The sequence below is a fragment of the Leopardus geoffroyi genome, chromosome C3 (genome assembly GCF_018350155.1).
Source record: "Leopardus geoffroyi isolate Oge1 chromosome C3, O.geoffroyi_Oge1_pat1.0, whole genome shotgun sequence".
Taxonomy (NCBI): Eukaryota; Metazoa; Chordata; class Mammalia; order Carnivora; family Felidae; genus Leopardus; species Leopardus geoffroyi.
In genome coordinates, this window is record NC_059338.1 from 58,730,531 (window position 1) to 58,748,410 (window position 17,880).

General features: G+C 49.9%; 2 protein-coding genes across 10 annotated transcripts in view; one reads left to right on the forward strand and one right to left on the reverse strand.

Moving 5' to 3' along the window:
* Window positions 1–14,993, forward strand: part of GPR161 (G protein-coupled receptor 161) — a 40,969-nt gene extending 25,976 nt beyond the window's left edge. The window contains 1 exon segment of the mRNA XM_045453043.1: window positions 31–14,993. Coding sequence (XP_045308999.1) covers window positions 31–296 — 266 coding nt within the window. The 3' untranslated portion in view covers window positions 297–14,993.
* The window catches only part of DCAF6 (DDB1 and CUL4 associated factor 6), a 135,093-nt gene continuing 125,001 nt past the window's right edge, over window positions 7,789–17,880 (reverse strand). For all 9 annotated transcript variants that reach the window (XM_045453041.1, XM_045453040.1, XM_045453039.1 and 6 more), the window contains 3 exons: window positions 17,605–17,693; window positions 15,394–15,499; window positions 7,789–8,249 (listed from right to left, as the gene is read on the reverse strand). In XM_045453041.1, the coding sequence (XP_045308997.1) occupies window positions 8,185–8,249; window positions 15,394–15,499; window positions 17,605–17,693 (260 nt within the window). In that variant the 3' untranslated portion in view covers window positions 7,789–8,184. The remainder of the gene's footprint in view (window positions 8,250–15,393; window positions 15,500–17,604; window positions 17,694–17,880) is intronic.

Genomic DNA, 17,880 nt, shown 5'->3' on the forward strand with positions numbered 1-17,880 from the left:
CCGCTAACCGTGTCTCTGCTTCTCCCTCAGATGCTGCCAGGAACCCTATTTTGCACGTGAAAGCCGAAGTGCACGAGTCCCTGGACAGTTACGCAGCCAGCTTGGCCAGAGTCATTGAGGCCGAAGCCAAAATCAACCTGTTCGGGGAGGAGGCTTTGCCAGGGGTCCTGGCGGCCGCGCGGACCGTCCCGGGGGCCGGCTTCGGGGGCCGCCGAGGCAGCAGGACTCCGGCGAGTCAGAGGCTGCAGCTGCAGAGCATCGAAGAAGGGAACGTTTTGGCTGCGGAACAGAGATGAGAGCCCGGGGTGGACCGTCTGTCCCGCGGGGTCGCCCGGGGACAGAACACCTGAGGTGCGGCCAGCAGGAAACACCGGTGTGTCTCGTGAGGCCGCTCGTGGGCTCCTTGGAGGTCCTGGCGATGGGACCAGCGGCGTCCGAGGCACGAAGGAAAGCGGACGGAGGTGTGGCCAGGACTTTCCGGGAGGTGGGGCGTAGAAGGGACTAGAGACCAGGGCTGGGAAGGAAACCACCAGGTGGCTGACTCCCTCTTCCTGACCCGGGCGCCCGGCAGGGATCTCAGGCGGTAAGCCCTTCCCAGCGTGCTTCGGGGGACAGCACGTCCTAACCACGCGAGACCAGCCCCCGGCGTCTGCGTGGTTGATGCGGCCCCCGTGGGACTGGGGTTCTGCACTGAATGGTCCCCAGAGGAGACCCTGGAGCAGGGCCGGTCAGATGGGAGTTCCCACACTTCCATCCCGGTCGTGACCTTGCAGTCCGCATGGAGCCACCTGCTGGTGCCAGTAGGGACGATCCACAGGCCCCCCCCCACCTCCGCCCCAGGGCGGAAGCAGCAGGCCTGAGGCTGCTGTTGCTGAGAATTGGGGCCGTTCTGTCCGCCTCTATTGACTGATTTTTTCAAAAGAAGGGAAAAACCACTGTCAAAGCCACAAGGAAGGAGCAGGTGCCAGATGTTTCATTTCCAGAATTTAAAACAAAAATGCGTTTCGTTAGGACAGGCCATGCTCCTCCCAAGCAGGAGTGGGGCTGTGGTGCCCAGCACGGCAGGGACACAGAGACACCGTAGTCACACAGGACAGCCTCCTCTGACAGGCTGTGGTGGCCCCGCGACCAGTCAGAATTGCAGCTTCCAGCTGCACAGGGACAGTTCCCTCCCCCCCTGCCCCCCCCCCCCATGCAACGGCTGCTGGTCCCCTGGCCCCGGGGCGTGAGGCAGGATGGAGTGCAGACGTCCGCTGCATCTGTGCTCCTGGCCCAGCTCTGCCGCTGCTACCGTCTGGGATTTCCTGTCACCCCTCCAAGCCGTCCATCCGGAAAGTGGGAAAAGGGGGCCAGAAGTGGGATTTGAATGGTCTCCAAGGTCATTTCCAGCTGTGATCTTTGACGTTCTCTATCTGTAGGTTAGAGATGGGGGCGGTGGAGGGGGGGATGTGGACCCTCCCATGGGCGCAGGCACATCTTTCCAGATGGTTTCCGATGGGTGCATGAAGCCCTGCGGGGCGGGCGCGGTGTGTGGGCTCATCAGACCTGTTTCGAGCAGGGTCCTGAGAGACCACCCAGGTGTAGACGCAGAGGAAGAGGTGGAAGGGGAGCGTCGGGAACGTGATTCGTCTGGTTAGAGCGCGCCCGCCTCCCCCTTCGATCTGGGACATTCGTTGACGTGTGGGCTTGCAGTAGTGCTGTGGTGACTTGGGAAGCTGTCGAACCGCCTGGGTCATCAGCCGAGCGCCAGACTTTCCCCGCTCTGGCAATTCTAGGCGGGCCGCAGGGGGCAGATTCGCGGAGATCCAGCCGCCCCAGGAAGCACACTCCGTTGTGGTGTTTTCTTCGGGACCTAGCCAGCTCCTGGTGACGCGTCGTCCTTTGGCTGCGCGGTCCCCGGCGCGCAGGTTCCTAAAGCCCTCTCCCGAGGTGAGGGCTCGCTGCCTTCCTGGTGGCCAAGCCCATCGGCAGTGCTCCGGGTCAGCAGGGTGCCGGGCACGGTCTAGGTTCTGGATGGGGTGGGAAGGAGCAGGTGGCTTTTCCAGAGGAGCGGAGGGCACATACTGGCCTGTGGGATCTGCCCAGACGTGCAGGTCACACGGACTCTGCTCCCGCTACTGGGCGTCATTCCTGAATCTTAGGGCCTCTTACGTTTTCTGTGTGTCTTTTTCCCCACGCTTGTCTAGTAAGGGGACTGTGTTCCCGAGAAACCAGTGTGCACAGAGATGACCTATAATCTCTAGGCCGGAATAACCTGGGATGGCTTGCCCACGAGGCCGTTTTGAGAGCAGCATGCCGGCTTGGAACCCAGGGGTTGAAGAGCTCTTCCCCTGGGCTGCGCTCGGCTGGGCTCTAAGGGAAGAGTCTTGGGACCCCAAGTCCCCGCTGGCGGATCCCAGACTGGCTGCGATTTGCTAGGGTTTCACCTGCACCTGGCTTTACAGGGTCTGTTTCCCTTTTTTCTGTTGACGCTCCTAGGCACCGCGTACCTACTGTGTGCAAAGCACCAGGCTAGCTTCTGGGCGGTGCCTTTAAAGTGTCTTCCTTCACTCATTATAATACAGAGAGAGACTCGGGTGATACCGAAGATAATGGCAAAGTCAAGTACTTATTCGTTCACCGGAGGGAGGTGGATATTTCCGGGTAGGGCAGCTGGGGATAGCTCCGTGAGGTAGGTGACGACCTCAGAGGATGCGTGGCAGCTAGAACCGTATTTTGCACATTCGGGGATCCAGAGATCTGGATCCAGCCTGAGTGAGAGCAAGAGCCGGTGAGGAAAGAGGTGGGCGAGGAGAGGAAAAGTCCACAGTTTGCACACATTCTGGAGTTTCCGAGAGGCATTTTGGAGGACACCGGTTCTCGGTGCAGAAGGTCAAAACCCCAGCTGCCCCCACTCCCCCCCGGGCCTGTCGGCGTCATACTGCTGTGTGGTGGCAGCTTGAGACCTTCCTGGGGGACCATAGGGACAGTGGCAGGGTGGACATTTGGGCACATAGTTGCTTAAAAACCTCACTCCCATGTCTTCCCGTTTAAGGCTGTTGTCCATCTCTGCCGCTTTCATCGAGATTGTCATTTGGGTCCCTGCACTGTGCTGGGGACGCCAGGTCTGGGGGCTCTGGTGGCGCACGCTACAGGGCACACCTAGGCCGCTCCCCCGGCCAGAGGCACGGAGCTCAGGCGCTTGGGGCCCTGGCCACTAGGTGGCAGCAGCGTGGCTGTGATGCCGCCCGCAGTTCTAGAAAACCCGAAGGGCAAAGCTGAAGGCTCGTTTGCTTCCAGCAGAGCCGGTGCTCAGAACGCTTCGTCCCCTGCTGCCCTCGGCCTTCAAGGCCCCCTGCTTCCCCGGTAGACCCTCCCGGGGCGGATCCTGCTTCTGCTCCGCTGTGTATGTTACCCGACGTTACCCGGTCGTGCAGGGGAGGTGGGCTCGCGGCTGTAAGACCAGGGCCCCCCGCGCTTGTTCTCCGTCCTCATGCCCGGGGCTGCCAAGTAGTCTGCATGGACCTGAGCCACCCGCGAGACGGACTCTGCATTCGTATCGGCCATGGCCTTCGGGTGGGGCCGAAGAGGGAGGAGACATGCTTTGATACGGGGAGATCTTGTAAGTCAGCTCGCACTTCACCCGTGAGCACGTGTCCATCCTGACCGCGTGGCCCTGAGATGCTTGCGCCTTCGAGATCCGTCTCCGGATGGACCGCAGGGCGTGCTCGTGATGGTGGTCGGCCTTGAGCCCGGCTGCCTCCCGTCCGAGGCCCCGGGAGGGGGACGTGGCTGCCGAAGGGTGAGGCGGGTCACCGGCGCGTAGCCGGTGGGTGACACGCGTGGGCGTGCCCCGTCGCCCGTCGAGCTGCTGCGCTGGCGCTGCGGAGGCACCCGGCTGAGGCTCTGGTGTGTGCCGGGTCCTGGGGGCCGAGCCCCCGCTGCCGCTCGCGAGCGGGCGTTCTTAGGCCCTTCGGTCTTTCCACGTCGCAGTTGTGATATTTCTCTGGGGGGACGCGGATTCCAGGTGGGTCCCCTCCCAGGTGATGGTGTGGATTGAAACGCCCTGCACAGGACCGGGCGTGGCTGGTGCCGAGCCCTACGGTGACGTCCCAGTGACCGTGGGTGGGTGCGTTAGGCCGGTTTTACAGGGGCTTCTCCGGGACAGGAAGTGAGAATCTTGGCAACTGTGATCCTAGGCAGGAGGTGCTGGGGGCTGCTGCTGTGGGACTCATGTTGCGTACATAGCACAGGAGGGTCTTCTGGGAAGAGACACAGGGTGAGGAAGGGGAAGGCAATGGACAGGAGGGAGGAGAGAGGCAGGTAACATCTGGAACTCGAGTCTGAAAGGAGCAAAGTGAGCTTTTCTGTTGTAGAGTCCCGAACCACAGCACAAGCTCAGCCTTGACCTCCCTTACAGCTTGAGTCGTGACCTGGGCGCTAAGGACAGCTCTGTCTTGCAGTGACAGTGACTGCTTGGCCATGGGTCTTGGGCTCACAGGATCTTTGGTCCTCTAAGTCCCTGATGGGAGAGGTGGCCCAGGGACAGGAGTCTGTGCTACTATGCACAGTGGATCCAGGACCCCAGGGGAATCCCGTGGGAGACAGAAGGGACCTCCCACCCTGAAGTAAAGGACAGTGGCTGTCGTATGTGACTACAAGAGGGGACAGAGTCTGACCCCCTCCTTCTGGGTTGGGGAGAGGGAACACAGAATCCAGGGAGCCCTAGGGAAGCCTAGGAATTGTCTGAGGTCCCAGAGTGCATTAAGCCAGAGTCTGGGTCAAACGCCAGGTTTTGGCCATGTTGCTGAGCGAAGGAGCCAGCTTTGCAGCTGGAGGAGGTTGGGGGGGGGGGCGTGAGGTGAGGTGGGGGGAGAAAGTAAAAGTCCTCGTTATCAGACTAGGCCAGCTGCCCTTAGAAGGTAGAAACCATTGTAAACCGAGGAGCTTGGGAGCCTGGAATACCGGCTCGCCAGACCTAAAAAAAACCTGCGACCCAAGGAAAGTGGGTTCATTCGAGAGATTTCAAAGCACAAACTCAAGTCTGCATAAGGTTACCAAGAGCACAGTTTTGCTTAATGATATTTCTAGAACATAATACGCAAAGCTGCGTTCATTTCCCTCAGGATTTTCCTGAATAGTATTAATAGCTTAGGAATTGGAAGACATTTCTGTTTTTCCTTTTCACATCACCATTCTGAAATATCCCAAGTCCCGGGCAAGTGGCCACTCCCGATGAAGACAGCCCCGCGGAGGATGGGCAGCCTGGGCCTGCATGGCCACAGAGTGTGGTGGAAAGAGCGGGTTTGCCTGGAAACAGGTCTGTCCCTCTGTGATGTGTGTTCTAGGAGGCGGAGCTGCGCCGTGTTCTGATAACGGACCCCCGGATGCAAAACTTGTTAAAAACCTTCAGAGCAAAACAAAAACAAAGCTAGTCCTGAAATAAATTGCACTTGAAGTTTTGGGATGTTTTTTTTTTTAAGGTAAGAAAAACGTTTAGGGTTCTTATAAATTACAATATTTATAAACAAGTAGAAGTAGATTTAGAGTAGCTTTGTTTACCCAGTTGGTTAAATATCCGTTTCGGTACGTGTCTGTGGAGACCGTGGATCTGTACTTGGACTTCTGGGGCCGGGGACTTTGAGAGCCTCCACCGTTACCTACTGTGTGCAGCCACACCCCTGTCCGCAGCCTCCCTCCCCGGGGGCTCACGAGAGGAAGGAGACCGCACAGGAAGGGGCCGACTGCTGTAGGATTAGGAGGCGTCGACACCCCACAGTCACCTTGCTGCATCCATCCGTGTGCTTTTCATAAATTCTTCAAGACGTCGTCTCTACACCCGACTTGGGGCTCAGACTCAAAAATCCCAAGATCAAGAGTCACGTGCTCTACTGACCGAGCCGGCCGGAAGCCCCAGTGCAGGGTTCTTAAAGGAGGTTTGACGAACGGCCATGTGCCATCTCTAAGCCTGTCCCGTAACCAGAGTCAGAGGGCGGCTGGCAGGTTGCCACTGAGACTCAGCAACCCCCAGGCACGGGACCTCCCACCTTCGCCCAGCTCCCTCACCTGCCACCACCACAGCCTTAATCCTGTGTCGGAGCAGCACGTGGGCCCTGCGGTCCGGGTCCCCGACATGCAGTGAGTCATGGAAGTGACCACGGAGGTGTTCCTGTGCCTCCGTAGAATGTTTTCTCTTTGCTGCCTCCTTGACTGCTGGTCTGGCCCACCTGCTCCTTTGTAACATAAGGTACCAGATGCTGCAGAATTTAACAGGGTGGGGGGATAACTCCTTTGACAAGTACTGTTACATTTAAAAAGTTTGAAGATTCCTAGCAAAAGTGAACAGGAAGTTCAGAGTTCCCATATGCCCCATGCCCACCCCCCAGGCTCCCCTCCTACCGACAGCCTGTGCCAGAGTGGACAATTGCGATTTTATTTTCATTTTTTAAAATTTTAGAGAGAGAGGGAGAGGGAAAGAGAGAGGATCTTACACAGGTTCCACACTCGGTTCGGAGCCCAACGAGGGGCTCAATCCCATGACCCTGGATCATGACCTGAGCTGAAGTCAAGGGTTGGTTGCTCAACTGACTGAGACACCCAGGCAGCCCTTGATTTTCTTCTATGCTCTTCTAGCCAAAGAGCTTCCTTGACCTCCCCCTCGAGCCTTCTAGTAGCCTCTGCCCCATGAGCCTTGCAGCACCTCTCTAGAGCATATCCGGCACGGTTTCGTTACAGTGCAAGGAACGACGTCGGTTTTTGTACTTGTGGTAGTCACTTCAGTTGTTCTGTCAAGCCCTTCAACCTCCGTGGTTTCATGTGGTCCCCACACAGCCCCTGGGACATAGGTGGTGCAACAGGAATACGTCCATCTTATGGAGGAGGAGGCCAGCCCAGAGAAGTCAGATGGCTTAAACATGTCACATAACTAATTGGGAATCAGAAGCGAAGACCTTTGTACTTCCCAGAAATCATGCAATTGTCCTGTTCGGCTACAGCTCGAATTCCTTTTCCCTTTACCATTCGCCACATCTCCTGACGTGAGAACGTGTCTGTCCCGTCCAGGGCAAGAGCTAGATGTTGAAGTCTACCTGAAGTTGCTGAGCCAGCAGAAGAGTTACTTTTCTTCCGTCCAAAAAGCCAGTCTGCCTTCTCTTGGTCGGTGTCCCTGGGCTTCCCGCCATCTTCTGCCGCCAGGCAAAGGGGCGATGCCTGGTCGCCGCGAGGGAGAGGGTGCTTCACCCGCTACACCCGTGAGTCCATTCATGGCCCAGCCGGAGGAAGCGGCGTGAAGGGGAGAGGAGGGAGGATGACAGCAGGGTGGCCTCTGCAGGGGTGGTTTCGGCTCAGAAGGTGCAGGCCTGGGTGGAGACGGCCTAAGGGGGGGGTGGAGTTGGACACCAGAGTTGAGGGGGACCCAGAATTATAAGACTGGACGGTCGACAGCTCGTGGCTGAAACCGAGAAGTTGGAGAGAGGAAGCCGGGGGGCCAGCGCTTTCGGGACGAGCTTGCGCTGGTCCGTCACGTGAGCTACCCGTGATGCTCTGGGCCTGTTGCCGGCAGCCTAACTCCTGTACTTGGGTGAAGAGGGATCACGAACCATGAAAGATGGAGATTAGAGGTGAAGGTAACGTGCTCTGGAAGGAGAAATGAGAAAAGCTCCTCTATGTGATTCTAGCACACAGAAGTCACAACAGAAAAGGTTATCAGATCTAGAAAAGAATAGAGAAAGAGCCTTATGTTATAGAGAAGACTGGAGAATGTGGGTCGGGGTAGTAAGGCATTCAATGAAAAGTCAAATTCAGGACATCTTAAAACAACCAACTTCTTTTATTAGAAAGCAACAAACATGCAAATGGCAAGTGTAGAAATTTATCTGAACCAACATTTTCACTATAATGAAAATTACTCTCCACGTTGACCCAAGCTCTCCTATCCGCAGGTTAGGGAAAATATTGCACTTAGCATTTTCTAGCACTCCTCATACATGGCAAAAAGTTTTAAAAACATTTTGCTAGTTTTGTTTTACACGCTCTCCCAAATTCATGCACACAGTCATTCCAAACCAATGTCAGGTTATCCCCAAAAAAGGGAGAAACTCCAAAACACCATAACCTTAGAATTGCACTAAAGCTCTGTAAAGAGAAAATATAATCAATGTCTTATACAAATTTCAGACCATCTAAGTGCTTGCCAATAAGAGCTGGTTATTCCTCATCCTCATTTTCATTCTCCTGACCAGAACCTTCTGATCGGTCACCCTCCAGCCGGTCTGGAAAACACACAGAGGAGACGCACAAAAAGAAACACTTTTAGAATTACGATTAAGATAATTTTCAGTATCTTCTATTTGAAACCGATGAAAATGTATACATATGAACATATCATCGTGTAAACATCCGTTCACCTCCGTGTGTAGGGAAGCTATTTTTTGCCGCTAGAAGCAAATAAGAGTCCGGGAAACAGCACTATGCCTTTGAATATGCATGTAATTCTAACCGTAATACAAATTAAAAAGAAAACCCTAAGGATCCGGATATATCCCGGTCTACTGCAGAGTTTTTCAGAGCGTGTTCCTTGGAGTCCAGGAGCCTAAGGAGGTGTCTCGTGACACCAGTAGACCGAGGGGGGCTGTGGGGGAACCCGGGGAACATTCCTAAGGATCTGTGTATTCTGTTGATAAAAAACATTTTTTCAGTTAAATATCTGCTATGTTCCAGGCGTCATGCTAAGGATACAATGGTGACCAAAACAGACCCGCGGTCTCTGCCCTCGAGGGAATACGGGATGGTGAACTGGCGCGTGACACGGCCCGCTGTCCCCGACCGTCACGGTTTGCGCGTCTTGCTCCTCTGCTTGGGACCCTCGCCCCGTCCTGCAGCCGTAAAGCTTCTGCGCACCCACTCAGTGCGACCGTTATCCCGTGTGAAACGTTTCTGGGACTTTTCCAAACCCCCACTTGCAGAATGAGGAACTCCTTCCTCTACATTCCAGACTATCCCGTGTGTCCCGTATAAAGATGACCTAACTGCGGAGACAGGTCGTGTGTGTCTTCTTACAGACTAGACTTGAAGGGCTCTGAGCTCCTGGGAGGGTAGGAACTTTTTCTTTTTTCTTCTGTCCTCACAGCCTGGTACAGCAATCCGTGCATATAGGTTTTACTAGGATACGTTACGTGAGGTTATGTGAAGAAGGCCACTTTAAAAGCCCCTGTCACCGCTAGCATGGAGCCCATTCTGTCACAGGAACACTCCCCCCAGGGCAGCTTGGAAAACACGGAGATCAGACGTGGGGGAGAGGTTCAGTCCCGGCTGTCAACAGCCAGAAGACTGAAGCCTGAGCTTTTACTTAGGCGCTCCAGAGGCGTAAACTCTCCCACTGGGTCGCTGGGTCCTAGGTCAACACCACCAAGAGCAGTGTACAGAGGGACTGTGTGTTTTCTGTCCAAGTGAATGAGACTAAATCCCCTCTATGCTGACTCCATTTTGAAATCAAACTAATGAGATGATGTATATGATCTATAATCTGAACTACACAAGTTTTAGCTATTATTATTATATAGGACGTGTTCCATACACATTTGCAAAATAAATGAACCAAAATAAGGTTTGGATTGACCTTCATGTATCAACCACTAAGGAATCCAAGCACAGTGGAAGAATTTCTGGTCAGTACTAACGAATGTTAGTATAAAAGAGATTATAATCTTTATATTGTGATACACTTTCACAAGGGAGCGAAACACGAAGTCGCTATCTGCCTCGGTAGATTGCCGTGAGTGGGAATCCTGGACACGGCTGACTATATTCAACAAACCTATTCCTGTCTCACTGGAAGCACGAGGAAGGAGTGTCCGCCTGTTTCGAAGTGCACTGGTTCTTACCCACATTCCTTTCGCTCGTCACACTATGCGTGAAGATGGGGAAACGGAGGGTCAACAAGAATTGTCACAGTCTTTAACTCAGGGAGTTTACGGTAGACAACAGACTTCTGCAGAGTCCAGAGCAAGCCGCAGAGTCAAGCGAGGGCCAAGAGTGTCTAGCATAGGCCAGCGAATGACTGACCGTGGCTCCCGGAGTGAGAAGAGGGCAGAACGGTGGTTCTTTTTTCAAGTCCATCACAGTCACTGCAGAGTCCTCTCTCAGAACATAAGCCCAATTTCTAAGAATAAAGGAAACCTGTTCGTGAAGTCCCACCTCTCCGAGGCAGGGAAACCGCACGGCGGCTCAATGTTTACATCGACCTCTGGTTGGCAGTTACAGACCGGGGAGTCCTGACAAACCCTGTTCCTTGAAATGAAAACTGAAAATAAGAATCGCTTCTAAATCCACTGTTTTTAAACGCAGACAATACTGTGATAGGAAAAGGCAGGATAAAATGGCGGAGAGGGACAGGTTAGGTAGGACCCGGAGGCTCTGGGCGGGGAGGACCGAATATTTCGGAACAGCGCTGGGAGTGTCTGACTACAGCCAACCCCCGCAGGCACAAACAAGGTCCCTCTTAGGAATGTAACAAACGCCATCCACTCCCCCTCAGGGCCCCCTCAGGAATTTGACAATCAAAATACCTAACTAGAAAAGCAAACCATAAAACGTGTGTTACAGGAGGGACAGCATGACTCCTCGTACAATGGAACCGAGTCAACCAGGAACGGACGACCCAGCACCTAGAGCTGTCCAGCCAGTAAGGGTAGGACCTGAGAAGGAACAAGGGGGCGGGGAAGGGAGAGGCGACCAGAACCTTCCAGACAAAGGCCCTTGCCTACAGTCCCGGGCATTCACTTTCAAAAGTGCCTGTCAAGAGAGCGTCATGCTCTTCTCCCTTCCTGCCCTTAAACTCTGTAAACTCTGGCCTGCTGCTCCTTTTGTGTCGCCTCTAAGTTCTTCGAAGCGGCGAGACAAGGAACCCTGGGTACTGAGGTGAGAAACCCTGCAACGGTACCAAACTGTTTTTGTAAATAAGGTTTACGTTTGTGGGAAGCCTTTTTTATTCTTGTTAGGAATATTTCCTCAGGAAATTATTTTTGGTCGGGGAAATATGAAGAGATAGAGAGGAAAACAATTCCCCGAAGGAAACCTGTGTTCCACAAAAATACTGTGCAGTTCTCCAGACCATCCTTCACAAAATTATTTATTTTTCTAAGAAAAAGAATAAATATGTGACTTATTGTTAGAGATGTGACACTAGAAATTCATTCATTTATTCAACAGACATTTGATGAACAACGAATACGTGCCAGGCGCTGTTCTAGGAGTTAAATATCCATCTATGAATAAGACAAACTAGGTCTCTGCTCTCAATGAGACCACTTCCTAAAGGGGAAAAATCGAAAACAAGACAACCAACATTTTCCCCCTTTAATTTATAAGAAGGCAGCAGATACAGTAACGAAAAGTTGGGCTAAGTACTTGAGGAAAATCGGCAATGAACAGAGTGGGTGACTGAGAGGCAGGGCACGAGCGAGAAGGCACATGAAGCAATGTCACGTTGGGTGAAGTGTCTACCGAGACTTTTCTAAGGAGGTGACGCTGGAGCTGAGGGCTCAACTATATGTTCAGTTCAGGGCCAAAGTCCTTCAGGCAAAGGAAAGTGTCAGTGCAAAGGTCCTAAATGTGCTAATAAGCTTGATCAGTCTGAGGAAAGAAGAGGCCGGCCGGCATGCTGAAACGCAGTGCGCTACGGGATAACTGGAATGACTGGAAGTCAGAGGCTGGCAAGGTTTAGATCATGTAGGACCTGGCAGACCAGGTCTTTTTTTTTTAATAAAAATTTTTTAAAATCTTTATTTTTGAGAGAGCGAGTGAGCGCGAGAGAGAGCGCAAGTGGGGGAAGGGCAGAGAGAGAGGGAGACACAGAATCCAAAGCAGGCTCCAGGCTCTGAGCTGTCATCACAGAGCCCGAGGCAGGGCTCGAACTCACGAACCACGAGATCATGACCTGAGCTGCAACTGGACACTCAACCGACTGAGCCACCCAGGTGCCCCAGACCAGTCTTATTTTACGAGCAATGGGGATCCCCCAAGAATTTTAAGTGGGGTGACAGAGCCTAATTTATGTAAAAAAGGGGCCAATAAACTGACTCGGGCAAATCCAGCCCAAAGCCTATTTTTGCAAATAAACTTTTATAAAACAGAGCCACGCCCATTCATCTACAGATTATGTGTGCCCACTTTTACACGACCACATCTGAGATGAGTAGCTACAGCAGACACCAAGTGACCCACAAAGTCTAAAGTAGTTACTATTTTGCCATTTCAAGAAAAAATTTGCTGACCCACGTTTTAAAAAAGATCCCTCTGGCCACCCTACGGAAATCAGACTGTGTGAAGGCGGGGGTGGGAGCAGGGAGACCAAGAGTAGGTGAATATGGTTATATTCCGAAGTAAAGTTACAATTGCTGACGCAGTGAACCTGTGCATATGACTTGGTAAGTGCCGTGAGCTCAGTCGAGGTCGGGCTCTAGCACCAACCACGGAGGGCACCATGGCTACCTAGAGCTCCGTGGGCCAAGGCCCAGAGGTAAGGGAAGTATGTCAAGTGGTGCTTCAGGGTTTCCTAAGTCATGCTAACACATCTGGACTCTGTCCTGAGAACATGAGAGGCACATTTTAAGGAGAGGAGTAAATAACCAGATACTGAGACATTCTAGAAGAGGTTAAGAGTAGTCCAAACACACAATTACCATCTCTCCAAAGTCTATCAAAACTCCCAGGGGTCTCAGAACTGCCTTTACGTCTCAAGAAGTGGCTGGCCTGCACTAGAAGTCTTTGTAGAGGCCGCTTTTAGGCAAACAGGCTCCAGCAATGGACTGTTTAAGGGGCCCGCAGCGACCACCTGGCTGGATACAGACAGGCCCACCAGGCGACCCACCTCAAAATAGCCAGAGGCCCTAAGTGACCCATGGGCTCCTTACAACCAGGCACAGCTACCAATAAAGGGAAAATTCCACGGCAGCCACACCTCCTCATCTCCTCCTTTAAAAACAGCCTCCACCCACTGCCTCCTTGCAGACAGCTTCTCCTCTGCCTGCCTGCCCCCGCTCCCCAGCCGCATGTTCAGTAAACCTCTATCTCCTTTGTTCCGCCTCAGGTGAATTCCCCCCCCCCCCCGCTTCTACCCGTTGCCCCACATTTGGGGGCCCCCATCTGAAGCATACACCACATTCAGACACCACAGTCTTTACTGCTGCACTCATGGGAATGATTTTGCATGCTGTTTTGAAAATGCAGAAGCTCAAACCCTGTTCAGATCAAATGAGTAAGAATCTTCAAGGGGTAGGACCCAAGTATTTGTAGTTGACAAAGCCACACCGGGGATCTGAGGGGCAGCCTTCGCTGAAGATCACAGCTCCACCAGGAAGAGGCCGCCCAGTACCTGGTCCCTGGGCCTCCCAGGAAGCCTTGTGGAGTAATGGAGGGGCTGGACTATTCTGGAGCTAGCCTGGGCTTACTTGATCGCCGTCCGTTACTAACTCTCCTTGAGTACCTGCACACGCTCATGGTACTCCAAGAACTGGAGACAAGGAGCAAAGGAGAGGAAAGGGGGGAATAACTGACTCATCAAGTAACCTGATGTCTTAAGGATAAAAACAACTCTCGGGAACATCTTTCTTTCCAGTCTTTTACATAAGAGAAGCAAGAGGGTGAGCTGACTAAACCAATTAGAAGGTGTTTTCGGTTGACGGCAAAAAGAACCGGAAGCAAAGGAATCGTCACAGTATGAGACATCTTCTCTAACACTCAAATCAAAGGAGGCCAGTAGTAGCTGTTGGCGAACAAACCACGTGAGCACCCTTACAAAACAGATTCTGCACAGACCAGAGAAGAATGTTTTCCACAGAAAAACTAAGAGCCCTTCGCCAGATAAACTCTTCAGAACAAGCAAGTTTTAAGAATCCTAATTGGCAAATGTTCTAGAAAAGCTGCCTTCTCAAGTCTGAAATCTAGATGAATTTTAAGGGTTACTCACTGTTATTGATGAAAATGGATCAAAAATCTTAGTCATTAATGTGATAATACAGGAGCCTAAAAGCTACTGCAAAAATATTTGGTTGGACTACTAACATTTTCTGTTTACGTTCCATGTTTATTTTTTGTTTTGACCATTTGAAAATCTCATTCTTTCCTGGTAGTAGTTAATATTTACAATTTCATGATTTTCTCCCCATCTCATATGAGTTTCTTTCAATTCTTTAGATGTGCTCCACACTCTTTCTCCTCCAGGACTTCGAAAAATGCTACATACCCTTTACTTTGCCTGGAATATTTGTCCCTACTCTCTCTGAGGAAGTGATATTTAATCCACCGCTTACAAAGACCTGAAGGATAAGCAAAATGATCCTAACGAAGAGTGAGGATGGGAGGGGGACAGCATGATGATAAAGATCCTGAGGTGGAAAAGAGTTTGACATGCCCCCAAATTCAAAAAGGGCCGGATGGATGGAATGGACACAGAAGGAGAAAATACTGTGAATGAGCCTGTAAAGAAGCTTGAGATCAGATCACCCGGGGGGCTGCGTGTCATATTTCTGATCTGAACGTATTCCTACAAGTGAACTTTCTAGGTCAAAGGGGAGTAAGGGCATGGAACTCAGTTTCACACCTAGGCTTCACCATTCATCAGCTGTATGAGCTGGGGGGAGCTATTACGAATAAATAACCGACTTTCTAGAGGGTTGGAGGGTTGGAGCTCACTGGGAAACATCTGTGAAATGACTAGTATGGTGCCTGACACATTACAGGTACTCTAGAAACGATGGCCGCTGTTATTATTAAATAATAGGTAATACCCAACATATGAAGACATTTAATTTGTGAAATCAGTGAAGAACAACAAACGCTGTCTTGTTTGATAAATGTACTTTGTTTACAATGGACACTGGATCTTTTCTACTGTTATGAACACTGATTATATTCACTTCCTTCTTGAATATTAATTGTAATATATACGATTTTGTGTTTCTTTGGCATTGAACCTCACGGTTTATCATCGAAAACAAAAAGTATTTAAAAACCCATACTGAGGTATCTGTTTCAACCTTCACAGTAGCACGTAACACTTATTTTTGTCTCGGCTAGGAGTAATTTTGACCACATCTACTATGAAAGGGTACCTTACTGTAGAACATAGCGTAAGGTTTATGGTATGATCCTCCACCCTGAGAAGAGAAGCACAGCTGATAAAAGTTTTTAAGTGACTCTGTCTTTTCATTTGGACGCTTTTCAATAAATTTGGTTCATGAGGAAGTAAGTTTACTGTACTAAGATCCAGGGTTCACAGAACTCCTAGCTCAGGAATTACATTGCCCTCGTTTTGTGGTTAAAGGAAATTATACAAATCACTTTGAAGCAGATCTTAAATAATAGCATGTTTTTCAAATGTAACAATGGTTTGAATAATACAATGACAGTCCTTACCAGCTCTGATATGATTCAGTGAAGCCAACATCCTTAACATGAAAGAGGCTGGGACTGTGATGGTGTTTCTAGTCTCCTCCAGCATGAGTTCGTTTCGAGTTATAACCTAGGGCAAGTTAAACAACCAGGTCAGAAGCAATGAAGTAACTATACGTTCCCATGAAGATTAGAACAGTAAAAAAATTAGCACGTCCTAAGAGGAATTACTTCATTCTTTCCATGTACGCTGTGTATATTTCCACTCTAAGGCTACTCAATGCCAGGTAATTAACTTGCAGTGAGGGAGTAACATCACAGAACGCTACTCTTTCAACTGGCAGCAAAGAGAAAGGTCACACTTTGAGGCTACTTAAAACATTCAAGAATTCAATGAATTTTTTTCTTGTAACTTGTTTCCCCGAGCAGTCTACCTTGTGTCTGCTCATTATTTTCCCCTACGGCAGAGCTGATGCTCTTAGTGATGGAGGGGTGTGAAATTACTATCCCTGGGTCATTTGGATCTCTGGAGAAAACGTTACCTTGACTGAGGCAAAGTAATCTTGAAGAATAAAGTTTTGGATTAAGAGTTACCAATGAATTGTATCTTAAGTACCAAGAACAGGACTAAATGATTACCCATAAACACCTAGGAATCTACTATACAGTCATGAGCAAAGGGGGAAAAAGAAAGAGGGAACCGCAAAGCGTGTGGCAAAGGAAAAAAGAAAGAAAGGAAAGCATGAGAGTAAGAGAAAGATGCTAATGTCATCAATGGTTCCCCAGTGATTTACACACTTTCAACTCATGGGGCACCCCCAGGGCCCTTTATAATCTTGCCCCAGGGAGCTGCTTTCTTACCCACTCACCCCTGGTTCGTTATTTACCTACCTTAGGACACCTTGGAACATGCTGATCCTTCATCTCAAGTACTCCTTAGCTCCCTGTCTGCCTGGTGAACTCTGTCCAATTTGTACGTCCTCTGCAAAGACTCCCCCATCCCATCTACCCCATTTATAAGCACCTCTGCACCTTGTCACAGGCTTCCAAAACACTGTGTGTGCCTCCCTACATTCTGGCTGACTGTTCACAAGTCTGTCTTTCCCACCAGCCTAAAAGCTCTGAGGGAAGGTTTATTTTTTAAAATTCATTAGGGCGCCTGGGTGGCTCAGTCGGTTGGGCATCCGACTTTGGCTCAGGTCATGATCTCGCAAGTTTGTGGGTTCAAGGCCTGCGTTGGGCTCTGTGTGGACAGCTCAGAGCCTGGAGCCTGCTTCGGATTCTGTGTCTCCCTCTCCCTCTGCCCTCCCCGGCTTGCACTCTGTCTCTCTCTCTCTCTCTCAAAAATAAACAATAAAAAAAAGTTAAAAAAAAATAAAAATAAAAATAAAAAAATAAAATTCAGCACTGTGCCTGACATAGAAGTTACAAATGTCTACTAGAAAGCAGATGTGGAAACTGTGCCGTGAACTGTCAACCCTGGTCTAGAGCTCTGGCTTTCTAACTAACATTTCCCAGTAATGGACCCTCACTTTATGTTTTTAAGAGAATGCAGCATCTACTTGAGCTGCATTCACAGACTGCAGAAACTCACAGAAACTCAACAGTTACATCAGGAGCTAACTGATTAATGCCATGGAACCTTATTTTCATAAGAAATCTTCTATGAAAACCCACTAATAAAAACCCCAGCTGAAGTTAGGGAGGAAAAGCCCAGAATTCAGCGTTTGTGTCATCCACCTTCCCTCTTCTCATCCCACAAAAAACCTACAGCTTCACACAACCCAGTTTGAAAGCTGTTGGTTTAACAAGGGGCTGAAGAAATCTAAAATATAACAAAAAGGAAAAGATTCTCCAGTCATTTGTTCTGCTACTTATTTGGCTGTGATTATGGAGGGCAGCCAGAGTAAAACTATTTTCTTAAAAAGACAGAAGGTTTTTTAAATGACCCTTCATTGCAAAAGCACAGATAGTCAATCTGTTTTTCTTAAACTATAATACACTTAATCTGGTATTACCGATGATCAGTATTACAATTATCAAAATACTCTGATTTTTACTTCTCTAGTATTATAGGCATGTTATTGTTTCTTTTTCTTAAAATTCGACCTCCTCAATTAAATAAACTTGTTTATGTTACCAACTAATAATGAGCTGATGGGAGTCTTCTTAAGAAAGCATTTCAGGAATAAAGTGACATACACTCATTATAATAAGTATAAGTAAAAAACTTACTTCATCAGCAAGTTTTCGGTTAAAAATCCTGGACTCTTCTAGTGGTGACCAGATCTTTATGTCATAATCTATGCCAGATGAGGCTAGAACTAGAAATAAAATGTGCATATTAAGATAAAGCATTAAAAACAAGCCATTAAGACATGCATATATGTTATACATTATGCATGTATATATATGCATGTATGTATATGCATATACACATATGTACATGTACAGCAAAACTGAGCTGGAATGGAAATTGTACTGATATATTTGTTAACTGAAAATATGATT